Genomic DNA, 14,877 nt, shown 5'->3' with positions numbered 1-14,877 from the left:
GGCAAACAGAACAGCTTTGCTGCACATATGTAGAGTTTTTCTCTATGCAGCTGGGTGGACTTCTCCAAACACAACAAAGCACATCTGTCATTGAAAAACATCTTTCTGTTTTCAGGTATTAAAAAAAAAAAAAATAAGTAGAGTATTTTGTGCTCAATAACACGCAAACTGACATTATTACTCCTGCCCAAACCAGCTAAACCTGTTAAAAATGTGTAAAATATTCACCAAGTATTTGCTCTTGAATATATTTGCTGACAAAAATACATCAGTTGTGCAAAAAAGGATTTACAGAGTGATGTGCAGGAGCAAAAGCATCATCTATTTTAAAAACATAGTGATTTACTTTTTGGCCTTCTATTTCTTATGATACTCTCAGAGCATAAGTCTGCCTGCCTACAGGCTCATGGACATTTAAGAGAGCAACACAAGATGAAGCAAATTCTTAAATCACTAAGTCTTCTACTATGTAATTTTTTTCCATTATAGCTTTTATGAGTTCCTTACATTTCTGTTTTTTTCCTACCTTTGAAAAGACATGTAATAGATCTTAGATAGTCTCTCAGCGTGGTTTGTTTTAGCATTTATATCCCTACAAACATTTTACCCTGTGACATTCTCAGACCTCGAGGAAAATTATACTGATGCTCAGAGCTGCCAAAAGCTGATATAGCTTAGTTCACTTTGCTTTGCCTAAGGTAGTACAGCTCACGCAGTATACATTACTGCCTTGGCAAAATGGGTCAATAACAAAGAGGAAATGACATTTCATGTCTTTAAGTCCAAGTCTGAGCTAGCTTTCAAAGTGAGGTGTAAGATTTAACTATAGCCTTCCTACTTTTATATAGCTAAAAGCCCGTATAGAGAGCTCAACCCACTGAATAACCTTTCTTTTTTAAAAAATCCCGCAGTTTTCATGATTTTTAAGTGCAATAAATAACACAGAGGAAAGGGGCCTACACTGGTCTGTGTCTTCTCTTTGTGGATCATTTTCTAGTTCTGCAGAGAGTGGTGACCATGGCCATGTGTACTTACTCTTCTGATGGTTTGTCACCACTATTCATACTCAACCTCAGCAAAGTCTCCTAATGCTTTATCAAAATTGCCACCCTTGTAGGATTTCTGGTTCACTTCATACAAGGCCTTGCTGCAGAACAGTTGCACAGGACTCCCACTTGGGTACCAGCTGCCACAGCACACATTCCAACTATGTGCCCATGTTGCATACCCTTCAGCTTTCTATTGCATCTATGCCAGTGTTAATGCAGAGAGCATCATGCTGCTCCCAAGATTTTCTGGTTTAATTTGGTATTACAAGCCAAATGTTTAGCATGAAAGTATTGAAGGACACTTGGTGACACACTGAGATTCTCTGGATTATGGCATGCGTTACCTAACACTTTTTTCCAAAGAAAGCATAAGTACTAGCAGGATTACCTGCATTTATTGATGATTAGTGATGAGTTGTTTAACTCTCTTCTGTTGTGCTGCTTGATTCACATGGTTACTATCATGTATTTTGAGGTTGTGCCCTTATCTGAATAAAAATTATTTACAGCAGCCGTTTCTAAACCTAATGTATCAAAACCATCTGTGGTACTACAAACCAAAAAATTGGGTTCGTTCCAAGAGCACTTACCAAGTCAGGCTGTAATCACAGCTTGTGAGCAGGACCCGCATGATTTCAGTCCTGCTGCCTGTTAGCATACATTTTAGAGACCTGATGGAGGACTAAGGAATTAGCATATGGTCTTTCAGCGGGCCAGTGGTTTGAAAAATTCCCTTCCAGTTGGCTGAAAGTTAATTCCATAAGTTAAGATAATTAAAGGTGTTCATGACAGTCACGGTTGACATGAGCAATGAAAGATTGCTGAATCTAATGACAGAACAAAACAAACAATGTCTATTATTACAATATACATTATAGTTATTGACATGTTGGGCATAGTAACTCACTGGCCAAAACATGTAATTGGGATGTATTTTAGTAACAGCCTGATGTAATTATTCACCTTTACGTTATAACTGGACTGCAAACACAATTTGGCTGTGCTCGATATGGTGCAATGGAGGCTGAGCTCAGAAATGTCCAGCTATGGCAGTGAGCTTTGCAAACAGGCTGCAGACCTTTCTGGAAGGATTTCTCATTCAGCAGCATTTATGCTGTGAAATAAGTCCTACAAAGCCAGGCACCCACAGCCCCACGAGTGCCACTGTTGCTGTGTGTCTGATGCGGGACTGAAAAGCAGGTGGAGGAACAGGACCAGGGTCAGGGAAGCAGAAGATGCAGTGTTGGTAACAGTGCCACAGGGGAAGTTTAAGTCATCTCAGTGGGGTATAAATGCCTGAAGAAGCATCCCAGATCTTTTTTATGTACCATAAAACTAGTTATTCTGGGGAGAATAACACTTCCAGAGTGCCTTGAGAAGATAAGGAATGCCATTGCATAGCAGCTAAAATAACTCATATTTTTGCAGCTATCAGAAATCCAGTTACTTCTGGGTACAGCTACATCTCCATGGAAGCCAATGCGCTGTAACCTACAGCTAATGAAATCTAAGGGTTTAGCCAATTTCATTAAAAATGTAAATAGTGCTAATTTTCAACAAGTGGCTGCAGCAGCTGAAAGCTCAAGGTTCTGCATTGACATATGAAAATAAAACACGCTAATCATGCTTAATACTTAAAATCTTCATTTTGGCTAATACCCTGACCTCATCTGCTGAATTTGTTTAATGAGACTAACACCTGAATAATGCATTCCTCCTGTCAACCCATCAGCTCACAAGATTCCAGGCTCCAGGTTGTAAGAGAGATGTATTATCTTTGTTCCAGATACTCATTACAGTCTGTAACAGGAATAGGAAATGACACTACAAGGGCCAATTTATGTGACAATAACTGAAATGAGAAGTGAAATGGATACCAATTTTTATCTATCTTGATGTAATCTTTGAACCATGATTTTGAGCTTACTCGGATGTTGTAAGCCAACTGAAATCTTACAGATTATATATTGCAAAGGTCTGTGTATGTGTTTACATCCATCCACATATATACATGTAAAGGCATGTAATCACACACCTTTTTATACATATTTACAAATAAGGGGGTTGTGATTATACATTACATGCATAAAGCAGCTGGAATCGATAACACTATTAATAATTGTATTTACACAGAACTGCACTAAGGTGAAATCATTTAAGATGAAATTTTATAGCTTGGCAGATGCCAAATATCTCCTTTTACATTTCAGATAAATACATCAAAATACATTATTTTAAAAGCATCTGAACAACCGTATGGTGATTCTGGTGAAATTCTCCCATCCCTTGCTATTTGAAGCATAAACTTACAGTTGGCCAGGTAAGCGTCCTTTTGCTCTCCTTCTGCCCGAAACTGGGGAAATCCCTGGCAAATTTGTATCAAATTTGTATCTGCTTCAGCATCTGCTCTGACCATGCTCTACTTTAAAGGAAAAAAAAAAAACAAACCACAAAAAAAAACCAAAAAACCAAAACAAAGCCAAAACCCAGCAACAAAATCAAAACCCAATGAACAGCAATAAATTTGAACACATTATTTAAGAAAAATACTATCTGTTGGCAGGATATTCCTAAACATAAAACTTCACTGAGTAGCTGTTTGGATCTAATTGCCATCCTGAATATTTCCTCCCAAAAGTCGGGCACCTATAGCTTTCTTACCATAAGGTAAGAGACTTAATTATTCTTTTCATTAACTTGCTATTCATAACATTTATCTCCAAACTCTTTAAGAGAGATGTTTATGGCAGGTAAATAGATTAGTCTGAGACCAAACAGTTTCAGTAGGTGTTGAAGTCTGCAGGACCTATGCAAATTGCATAGATGATTACAAACATACTTCATATCTTTATATTTATGGGGAATTGCAGCATGGAAGTTGCACCATTCTCTTTGCCAATGACTTGCTGTGTGGCAGGCCCTGCCTGTTTCGGGGTCGGCAATGGATCCCTGTCCTGTTTGGGTGGAAGCTGGCCTCAAGCTATGTGCACTTGCTTGTTTCAAGACCAGACTTTGAGGCACAGGAATGTTACTTGCTTTAAAGCAAGACACTTTTTTCCCCCCATTTTTCATGCTCCTCTAAAATACTGGTCCTAACCTACAGTGAAGAAAACAACATAATGCAGCTATTTCCCCAAGGAGGAGGGAGTTACTAATAAGTACACAGCAATTTCCTTCGCGACGTATAACATGAGCCAGGATTTATAAGGGGAGTTAGATCTACATACCTGTGTGTTTCTGGAACCATATTGATAATTATCAATACTATTAATCTTCTACGCACTTGTTTAGAAAGACTGCAGCAATATATCACTTATTGCTGGAGGAAATTAATAAAAGCTGAAGGAATTGCTAAGTAGCCAGCCTTCCCAACACTGCATGCAAAACGCCCCGTTTAACCGGTAGTCATGTTTCAAGCTGTGCACTGCCTCATGTGACTAAACAATTTACAATTCAAGGGCACATCTATAAAACAATACAGATTTTTGTTTATCTCTGCACACAGTATGTTTGGACACCTTTAATATGTATTTGTTTCTGTTTGCAAGCAAATTAATTAGAAATATATTTTATCTGCAGCTTACAGTTAACCCTGTCTGATGCTTTGGAAGTGAAACATGTTTTAAGTAAGAGCTACTTGAAATCTCTACAGGGTAATAATGGATGGGACATCATGTTTCCCATCCATAACATCATGTTTTCCATTCACAGTCAGGGATACACCTTCTTCAACCATCCTGAAAATGTGCTGCAGCATCGGATATGAATCTGAGTGCCCAGCGGTACATTCATGTGCCATAACCCCGAGCTGGAAGAGCGCGCTTGACAAGCTGGTGATGCCAATGTAATTAAAGCAACACGATGCACCCTATGTGGGCACTAATAGGCTAGAAACTACAGCATTAATTAGACAATCAAACTGAAAAAAACCCTGCACTAGCTTGTATTAGGAAGAGATCCCTCTCTAATGGCAAATAAATAGGTCTCATGTAACCATTTCACTACTAAGACAAGCCTGAAGGTGAAACAGGGCACCATGTCCGTCACCACGCTGCAAGTTGCAGAGGGCTGGTATGATATGAGCACTGCATCTCAGCTGGGTGCTCCACCATAACTGAAGCAATAAGCATGTCTCCCATAGAGAGCTTCCTTCTCGGTATTCAGTCAAGAACTCTAGTCCATCATGCAGGATCCCAGTACCCCACAATTCACTTGTTACTAATCACAGAAAGCAGCATGAGTCCATACCCAGGAGCCCAGGCAGGTATCTCCAGCCTGCTCACAGCTCTGACACATCCAAATCACGACTAAGCCACTCAAACTGAAAACTTTAAACAAGCTCAGCCCTTTAACAACCCCTAATAGCTAGTCAGTATGAAACAGCAAACAAGGTAGAGGCGGAAGAAAAGGCAAAAACTCTGTCTTTTCGGTCAAATGAAAGTCTGTCACTCACTTCAATGATAGCTGTATTGCTTGTCCAAATCCAGCAACAGCCCACTTACTAGGCAGTACTTTTGCATAAATCACATTTTTAACAAAAAATACTAACAGCAATAGTAGCTTTACTTTTCATTCTGCATAACTGTTGGGAATTTCTAAATTTTGCTGTCACTAGAGGAAAATTTGAAGGAAGTGGAACATATGTGTGCTCTGTCTCTTTCTCCATCTGTCTGTATCAACTTCCTTCCTAATAACTTCTGAACTTGCTGGCCAGTTTGAAGCATATTTGCTACAGCAAAGATTTCTGAAGTCTCTGTTTCAGGATTAGTAAAACTCAGTGGATAGTGAGCAGAAAGGTCCACCCAACACTGAGCATCTCTCTCACCCTTCTGGTTTGGCCAGCCAACCAGTTAGCATAGGTGTAATTCAAAGACAGGCTGTCACTTGCATGGCAAATGATACAGGGGTGCGGGATGGAGCAGGGAAATTATGGAGACAACTATGGGGAAGGAGTCACAGGGAACATGATGGAGAGTGCTGCTGACATATGAAGAAGACAAATCCTTGGAAAAGTAAGATTCAACAGTTTCACAGGGATTGTTTATTTCTTTGACATTTCAGGGATACTTGCAGGGGTTTGGATGTGAAAACATGATAATAAATCTGGGACCTGCTGAGTTAACTCTGCATACAGAAAGAGAAGCAGTATCAACAAATTTCCCACGAGAACCTGCAGTTCCTCTAGGAGTGATCCATTTGTTTCTCCTTCAGGCACATCAGTTCCTCCAGGAGAGATTCATTTCTGTTTTTGTCAAGCACCTTAAAGCACTAGAAGTTGCACTTACAGAAGCCAGACAGGTATCAGAGCTTATCAGCCAGTTCCTTGCCTTCTTCTACAGCCTCCTACTGAGCAACCTCAAAGTGTTTTATATGGCATGCATGTCAAGAAGGGATGTATTGTTATTGGATATATGATGTACATGGGGTAAAACAGACCACGGAGATCTAATTACCTGCCTAAATTTCAAAGTGAAACATAAGGCATGAAGGCAGAAACTGTGTCTCCTGGCCATTCTGCCTTCATGTTTAAGCCACAGCATCATCCTCACTATTTTCTATTGCTTAAACACATGCATTAGAGATCTAGTTATTGCTAAAGGAAACAAACAAAGCAAACAAGAACAACCCCAAACAGCAAGTTACTATTTGAAAAGTGAAACAACAAAAAACCAGATGGTATATGACACACCTCCTTTTCCTCATGGTAATTTCCTCCTTTTTCCCATTATCACTTCTGGCTTTTGAATCGTATTAAAGACAGTCAAAATAGCTCTCATAATGATGCAACTGCCTTGTAATACATGAGTGTACCCTCAACACTAGCATAGTAAAATACAATCCTGGTTTTAGATGTTAATATTACTGTGGTCAATGGTTTTACGGTCTAATTGCACTAGCTGCATCTTTGTTATTCAACAGGCTCTTGGGGTTGTGATACAGGATTTCAGTAAGGATGCACCTGGCCAAATTTCTGATCCTTACGTTCAGGACAAAGCATTTCAAATTGCAGGAGGACATGTACTATAAATATTGTACAAGAAATTTGCATGCAGAAGGCTGAAAAGGGGCTGACAGATCTTGACAAGATCTTCATAAGGAGGGAAAGGCAGGGGGTGCTCATCCGTGACCTTGTATGGGAGGTGGGTGGGCATTCTGTAATCATAACTTCACTGCAGGGAAAACAAAGCACTGCAACAGTTTTTCACAGAATACTGGCCAAGCCGTTTAAAATAAGACATCTGCTCATTTCATCCTTGTGTAGCAATCTGTGAAATACAGCCAAAATTGTTACTAAATCATGCATTGGGTACTGAGAAAGCTGTGCTAGGCTGCTTGACATCAGGCAAGAAAATGTCATGATTATGTTGTCCTCATGTAAAAACTACTTTATGTCCCAGGTTCACTGTAGCAAAAAATCGTAAGATATTTTCCTGGTTATCAACCAAATTCTGATCACAGATACAGAAATGTAAATCCAGGGTGAATCAACTGCAGTAAAGAAGACTCTTTCAGATACCAATGTCCTAAAGGGACAGCAGAGCCTGGCTCCTGTGCGTATAGGGACCAGACATCTGCCTTTACTTAATACTGCCAGACATAAAAAAGCCAAGGTGATACAAAGATGTGGAAAAGCAATAAGGATTAAGAGAAATATACAGTCTTGGATATTTTGAGAAACAGGTTTGTAAACTCATAGCAACAAAAATAAAACAATCTGATATAGCATATTTTAAGACTTGCAAATATGTTAAGGCTCTCTTCAGCCTACTGACCTATGCAATAGAAAGAGAAACGTGAAAAGAAGTTATTCTGTAATTTTACATGAAAAAACCTGGTAGAGCCACCAAGATTAATGAGACCCATGCCCCTCCTACTTCTGCCTCTCACTCTAAAATACTGAGAATGGCAAGGTGACACAGACAGTTGTAGGTCAGACCAATGACAGACTGAATGGTAGCACTACTTCCAGGGATATAGAATGGCAAAATAGTCTTGCTCCTTTGTTGAATGAGAACAGTGGAAAAGAAGAAAACATTTACTCACCTATGATGGTCTTCATCACTTTTCAGCACTTAATTTACCTACCGCATTTGAGATCTGGAGTGTCCCTACCATTAAGGCCTGCATCACAGGGCAGAACAACTTTTCTCATTTGTAACTGAGAAAATCCAGACACACAGGTATAAACAAGACTGCCCAAGATGACAAGTCTCAGAAAAGACAGCATTACTTCAGCATTTTCTAAATCAAAATTAGCACTCTCGCCAAACATCCTTTTGTTTCTTCTGTTGTGTTAGTATTAAAGAAATAAGAACTGGGGAAACGTATCCCAAGTGTTATCTTCGCAATAAGGACTGAACACAAATTGTAGCCTTTGGTACTTTTTTCCTGGGATGTGTTTAATAGCAGCTATTATTCTGGTTGGTTGTTTTACGGAATCCTTGACTTTGCTAAACTCTGCAATTATCTTTATTATTGTAAGAAAATACAAACAAGAACTATCATAGCAATACTAATCCACTGTGCAAAACTAGGACCATAATGAATAGAAGGGAAGTTAGTGAGAGAACCTCAACTACTGATATAACCCTCTAGCCATAAGGATAAAAAGGTGAGGAAAGTGTTTTTTTATAGAAACAATACAGCAACAGGAATACAAATCAAGCTTCATTAATTTATCTTTAAATTTTAATGAATCAGGATGTGTAGTTTACATAAAGAGGATTTACTTGCTAAAACATTTTTGCTAAAAGTACTGTAAATTGCAAGTTAATATCGTTTTCCTGAAATAGAACATCAAAAGTTGAAAAACACTGAAGGAGTGTACAGCAAAATGAGCCAAAATTCTAGCAGAACAAAAATATTGTGGTCAGTCTCAAAGACTGGACCCTTGGAAATCCAAATTATTACTTCATTTCACAAAAGACATAAAAACATTATTTCCAAAGGAAATCCAGCAGCAGAAGCAGGGTGATGTTGGGAGAGGTATAACCTTGGGTGGAAGCTTTGAATGGGAGAGGAAAAACCTGTAGCAATTGGCATTTCGTTTCAGAAATAATTTGATTTTATTCAGGCTTTGTTGCTAAAGAGTAGTCAAGCTGAACTGAAAACACTGTCTTTGTGATTTAGTAACAGTCTATAAGGAGTAAAGTAACTGTAAGGTTAAAGAGGCACCACTTCTCCATGAATATGAGGCTCAGTCAACTTGCACGAAGTCAAGCAGGAAGCCTGAACCCAGATCTCCAAAATCATGGTACAGACTATCCTTGTATAGACAAAGACAACACAAGAGTCTCCAGCTTTCTCAGCCACCAGTTACGTTTTCTTTCATCTGGGAAACATCTAAGTGTCTTGAAGATGTTTGAACACCTGCTCTTACGCGCTTGTGTTTTTTTTAAGCGTCATTATAAAATGGCCATCTCATATGGATATCTTTGCTATGTGCTTAAAAGTAACACCAAAAAAGTGAGTCACTCAAACAACATGTATTAGGAAAGTTTCAGCTTTCCTAAAAGTTGGAAAACTGAAAAGCATCTGCAAATGAAAGCCCATTGGTTTCAAACTGCAAGGCATTATTGCCTCATTTTCCAAGCTGGCAACTAGGGACTTTAGACACACAAAAGCAATAAAATTTGCATGATCACCTAATGTCTCTATTAGTCTGATGAGCTTTGGTACTCAGGGAACAGAGAAAAGGTTGCAGGACAGAGTAAAAGAAGATAACATACAAAAAACCTCAACGCCATTATGCAGCTGTGAAGAAATAGTAAAGCTTCATATTAATTTTGCAGCATTCAGAGACAATATCTGACAACAGAGAGCAAGCAAAGGATAAAACAGGACTCACGTTGAGCTGGAGGTCATCTGTCCACTGGCCAACTAGGCGGTAGCCTGGGGTACTGGTGTTGGTGGTGTGGTACTGGAAGATGTCATAGCGCCCTGGGGCATCACCGTTTTTGTTGAACATCACTGGAGTGCCAGCACTGCCTAGGTGAAAGAAACAAGACAAAATCCAACCAACACCAACTCTTTACAACATCTGTTTTATTTAGTCACAATTGAGAGCTTACAGACTGGCAGTGTGTTTCAGGCAAAGGTAATCCATCACCCAACCATCTAATAAGGGTACTTCAGAACACAGTGGCATCAACCTAGCCCTCTTCCAGAGATTAATTATCACTGCCCAAACATCCCAACTAAAAATAAAACAAAGCAGAACTAAATCAGCCTTACTTCACTCTTGCTTTGCACAAAGCAAGAAATACCAGTAGGCTTTTCTTTCTACCCTCCACCCTCCCTCCTGTCTCTCTTTTCTCAGGGAGTTCTTTAGTGAAGATCACTCCTGTGAATGAAGCCTCTAAAGGATACCAAACCCCCACCCCAAAAATATTCCATCTGCTTCTGAGAGATACTGCTGTCAGAAGTCAGCCCGAGTCTAGTGAATCTTGACTAGCATCCAGAAATAGCTTCCTCCTCCACAATATGTTCTTATTCCCATAATCAGCATGCAGTTGGGATGGAAAAGAACAGACTAAGCTATAAGACGACTGATCCTTGTGTACTTCATTATTTAGGTTCTTATGACCCTGACACAGGCTAAGAAGTATCTCAGTCAGGAACAGTTCACGATCAGGTTCCTAAATTAACTTAATTTGCCATATACTAAGGTGACTAACATAAGAAATGAAGCACAGGGCAAGCAACAAGGCAAGGATATCCCCCCAACCCTTCTTTCATGCCTGGTGCTTAGCAAAGACAATCAGCAGCCTGAAGGTGCACCAGCAATGGGACAGATGAGTCCTGATATTCAGGTGAGTTCTCACCAGAACGTCTGTATTTTATTAGCATGGCATTAGATAAAAACCCTTTCTTAGATGAGAATTCAAAACAGCGTTGCATTTCCTTAGATCTCTAGGTGAAAATTTCAAGGGTGACATTTATTTCAAGACATATTAAAATAGGTTTCAGTAGGGTAGAGTAATATTGTGTCAAGATTGAAGATTATGACAATACTCCATCATATCTATATTCAAAGCTTCTTTCTCCTGCACAACTTCTTTTTTTTTTTTCCCTAAAGCAACGAAAAAATCTCTCCTGTTGTACCATTGAACTTTAAGATTATGGTTTTCTTCATGATTCCCATTCTTTATTGAATTCCAGTGAGTGAAAAGAGATTTGAAGGAGTGAATTAGCATAGTTTCCATTCTAGCCCTGGTAAATTGTTTCCTGTCTATCCCTACAATCCTTTGAGATCAGATAAAAATTCAGTTCAAAGGCTGGTACAGAAAATCTTCCACTGAAATCTCCCCTCACTAGTTCCTTTATGAACGCTAGGCAGATACTTAATTGTCATTACAGATTAATGTAGCCAGAATACATTTAGTGAAAACACTTAGGGTGAATAAGAAGAAATGGCTGTAATTCCTAGGCTTTTCTGGAAAGACAGAACAAATGGTAAAATGGGATTTAGCTAATCACAACTCTTAAAAGGCTATAGATTATTAGTTAAGCTTGGTTTTGTCAGAGCTGACAAAAAAGTACAATTCAAAGAGTAGGAGCTCAAGTGAGGCTCCCAAAATGCAGCATAGACATTTGTAGATTCCCCACATCCTGACAAAACCCTGGCATGGACATGAAAGGTCCATGCCTGCGCATCAACAGGCAGCCTCAGAGATGATGCCGTCATCATAGCCATGCCAAAGTCAACAGTTTTCCATAGGCTGAGGGGAAGCAGCCAAGAGCATGTCCATAATCACCTTCATGGGCTGACAGCAACGTTGCCCAGAACCCTCCTGGCTAAGCCCTGGCCACTCTACCATGTTGCATTGGGTAGAACCAAGCCTCTCCATTCCCTGCCTGGGCACTCAGAGGAGGTTACCCACCTGCCTGCTGACGGTGCTGGTAGGACCCCCATTCCCTACTGGGGCAGGAAGTGGACAACAAGGTTAAGCAGAAGGCCAACATGAAGGATAGGTGCTGTTATGGACCTAAGAGGTCCTAGGGTGACAAAGCAGATCAGGAACCATCACTCCAAAATGTGCAGTTTCTGTGCAAGACAGCTTTTTGTAGGTTACAGTTAACTGTTGCTTTGCATAGCTACATGCAGACAGATTTTAGACACTGACATTTAAAATAATCCTTAAGGTCAGTGGATGCACTTGGATGCTGCGGTGCTGCAAAAAGCAACATGGCACAATACAGCATTGCCTGCTGGGTCACCTCCAGAGACCCTTACAGGCGCAATCCTTTGCGACATTGACCTCCTGCATGGATGTGGATACTTGATAGTCAATAGTAAACACCTGCTGCTGTTTTCAGGTTAAATCACCATTTACGCATTAAAATTATACAGAGAAATGCTGTGAAAAGTCTGGGATCTATAGGGAAGACGAGTATCTATAGAAATGCAAAGAACTGATAATCTCGGGTCATAAGTCAAGCACAAGCATCCTATTTTCTGACTTTGAAGTTGGGTTCCCAGCCAAGGATCTGCTTAGTGAGTGCAAGCCTTCCTTAACCTTTGTGTGGGCTCTAGTGCATGCTTTGGAGCTCTTTTTGTATCGTCTGTCTGTAGGGACCTGTCAGTCCTGGTCGAAATTGCTTTAGCATTTCAGTCTCCGCTCACAATTCAAGTTCATTTGTGCACTTATGAAAATAAGAAAAACTCATGTATGAAAACCTCATTATAGAGAAGAAACAACATTTTCAAACATGCTCCTATTTATTATTTGACTTCTTGATCTTCTAATTATTAAAACACATGGTTGTTTAGTTGTTTTTTGATAATTTAGGATTTATTTTCCTTCTATTGGGATTTACAAGGATTTTGCTCAGCCCCAAGAGCACTTCAGAAGCTATTAGCCTCCAGACTGCAGCTTCTTGCTCATTCAGAGGCTATGACAATTTAATTCATCTTAAGTTCCCTAAAAATAAGCTGCCTTCTCACTACATAGACACAGAGAGTACATGACACCCTTTCACCTGCAGGATGACTTCAAAAACAGACATTACTGACAGAATTTGTAGGATTTCAGTCTCTTAATCACCACAAGATGAGAAATGAATTAACAGGAGAAGGACAGGGTGCTAGACAGGTGTAAATAGCTAAGGTGTTTCTTTACCATTCAGTTCACGTTTACTGCAGTTTGAGGATCTGAAGAGCTCATACGAACAGTATTGTTAGTCTGACACTGACAAAAATACAATCACTTTGCACTTTGAGATTATCAGAATCTCACTGCACTTGAGGTTTTAAGTTTTCCTTACTTTGGGATTTTTTGTTCTCAGTGTAGTGTGATGATATCAAAATGCACACTGAGCTCCTCGTACAAACCCTGTCTCTCTTCATTAAAGCATTGCTTGAGCTCTTTCTGCATGAATGTCATTATACTTTTGCAAGGAAGAAAAGACTCCAAAAGCAGGTACAGACAGGATGATTTTAACTGCACGGTGACAAGGAGGTCTATTACATGCAAAGAGGATCTCAAGCTCATGGGCTCAAGATGCTTGAAAATGGGCTACATTTTTTCTCTGTGACACACACTTTGCGCAAAGCACTCTCACTGCTCTGTTTTCTGGTTTTACTACAAATTTAGACAGAAGTCTCAGAGAACAGGATTTTAAGCATGGACTTTTCAAGTTCTAGCTTCAAAACCCCTGGAAGTGTTCAAAGCCAGGTTGAATGGAGTTTCAAGCAACTTGGTCTAGTGGAAGGTATCCCTGCCCAAAGCATAGGGATTGGAATTGCATGATCTTTTAAGTCCCCTTCCAACCCAAACAATGCTATGATTCTATGATTTTTATGTTTTCAGAAATGTGAATGTCAGGAAGACCCAGGGCTTATTGATCTGGTTCCACTCCTAGGTGGCTTGTCCTTGCACAGCAGCCTGCAGGGAGGAGCACACTCCTCTGACCCTGCTCTCCCAGCCATGACATGATAACTAAGGAACATACAAGCACCGTGTTCCAGGAGCTCACAGATTTTATCAACAGGAATACACTACCCAGACCAGCCAAAGCCTTTCTCACTGCTTCTTCCATTGCTTCATCCCTCTGCACTTTTCAGGCTGGCCTAATCCTTTTGGTAAGTTTTGATGGCTCCTTATCCTGGGCCAGTAGTAAGACCAAGCTAATCCACAGCAATGCTGGGAATTTACTTTTACAAAGTACCAAGAAGAAACTGGTTTCAAAGCATCTTTCCATACCCCGAGGAACAAGCCCAAAGAGGGCTACAGCTGAACACAGAGCCCGGGTGTAGAAACACATGTGCACTTATGCACTATGAATGTCACAAGAAAAAGCTAAACTCTGCCCCTGGATAATCAACTGTAAAATAAATTGGTTCCTTCCCCATGGAAAATGCCAACACCCAGATAGCCAAGTGAAATTAAAGAGGTTTAAAGCTATCCCAGTTTTGCCACCATTCTCCTTCCCGTGCTAAAAAGCAAATGACTACTTCAGTCCCTGTGCTGGACATGAATTACACATATAGAAGCAATAAAAAACACCATATGGCCATGTAAATAAATCACAAATGGAGGGAAAAAATAATCTTTTAAAAGCCTGATTGAGAAAACTCAAATAAGGAAACCGTAGCTGGTGCAAGCCCCTTCCTGGACCTGGACATTAGGCAGCATTAGCTGGACATCCAGTTTCTCATAAATAATTTCTCAGCTCTATTAGAATGATCAGATGACCGTTCAGTGTCATTATAGGCAAGAACTGTCAAGATGACCATGTGTAAGCTGCTTGTCAGTATTAACGTGGCCCAAGTGCAATACTGTACATGAATGCTGTACATTTACAGGAGCTTTGTCATTTATAATTA

The 14,877-nt window shown here is 39.9% G+C and overlaps 1 protein-coding gene across 10 annotated transcripts in view; it reads right to left on the bottom strand.

Annotated features, from left to right (window-relative positions):
• The window catches only part of GRM7 (glutamate metabotropic receptor 7), a 298,171-nt gene that overhangs the window by 82,171 nt on the left and 201,123 nt on the right, over positions 1-14,877 (bottom strand). For 9 of the 10 annotated variants that reach the window (XM_062630396.1, XM_062630392.1, XM_062630394.1 and 6 more), the window contains one exon: positions 9,898-10,037. In XM_062630396.1, coding sequence (XP_062486380.1) covers positions 9,898-10,037 — 140 coding nt within the window. Of the gene's footprint in view, positions 1-9,044; positions 9,804-9,897; positions 10,038-14,877 lie in introns of those variants that run through there. The other variant, XM_062630397.1, reaches the window with a different exon arrangement.

Source organism: Pezoporus occidentalis, unplaced genomic scaffold (genome assembly GCF_034315485.1).
Source record: "Pezoporus occidentalis ecotype Australia unplaced genomic scaffold, CSIRO_AGI_Poc_V1 ctg35, whole genome shotgun sequence".
NCBI classification, from domain to species: Eukaryota; Metazoa; Chordata; class Aves; order Psittaciformes; family Psittacidae; genus Pezoporus; species Pezoporus occidentalis.
Note: the sequence above shows the minus strand (reverse complement) of the source record. Positions and strands in the feature narration are given on the sequence as shown.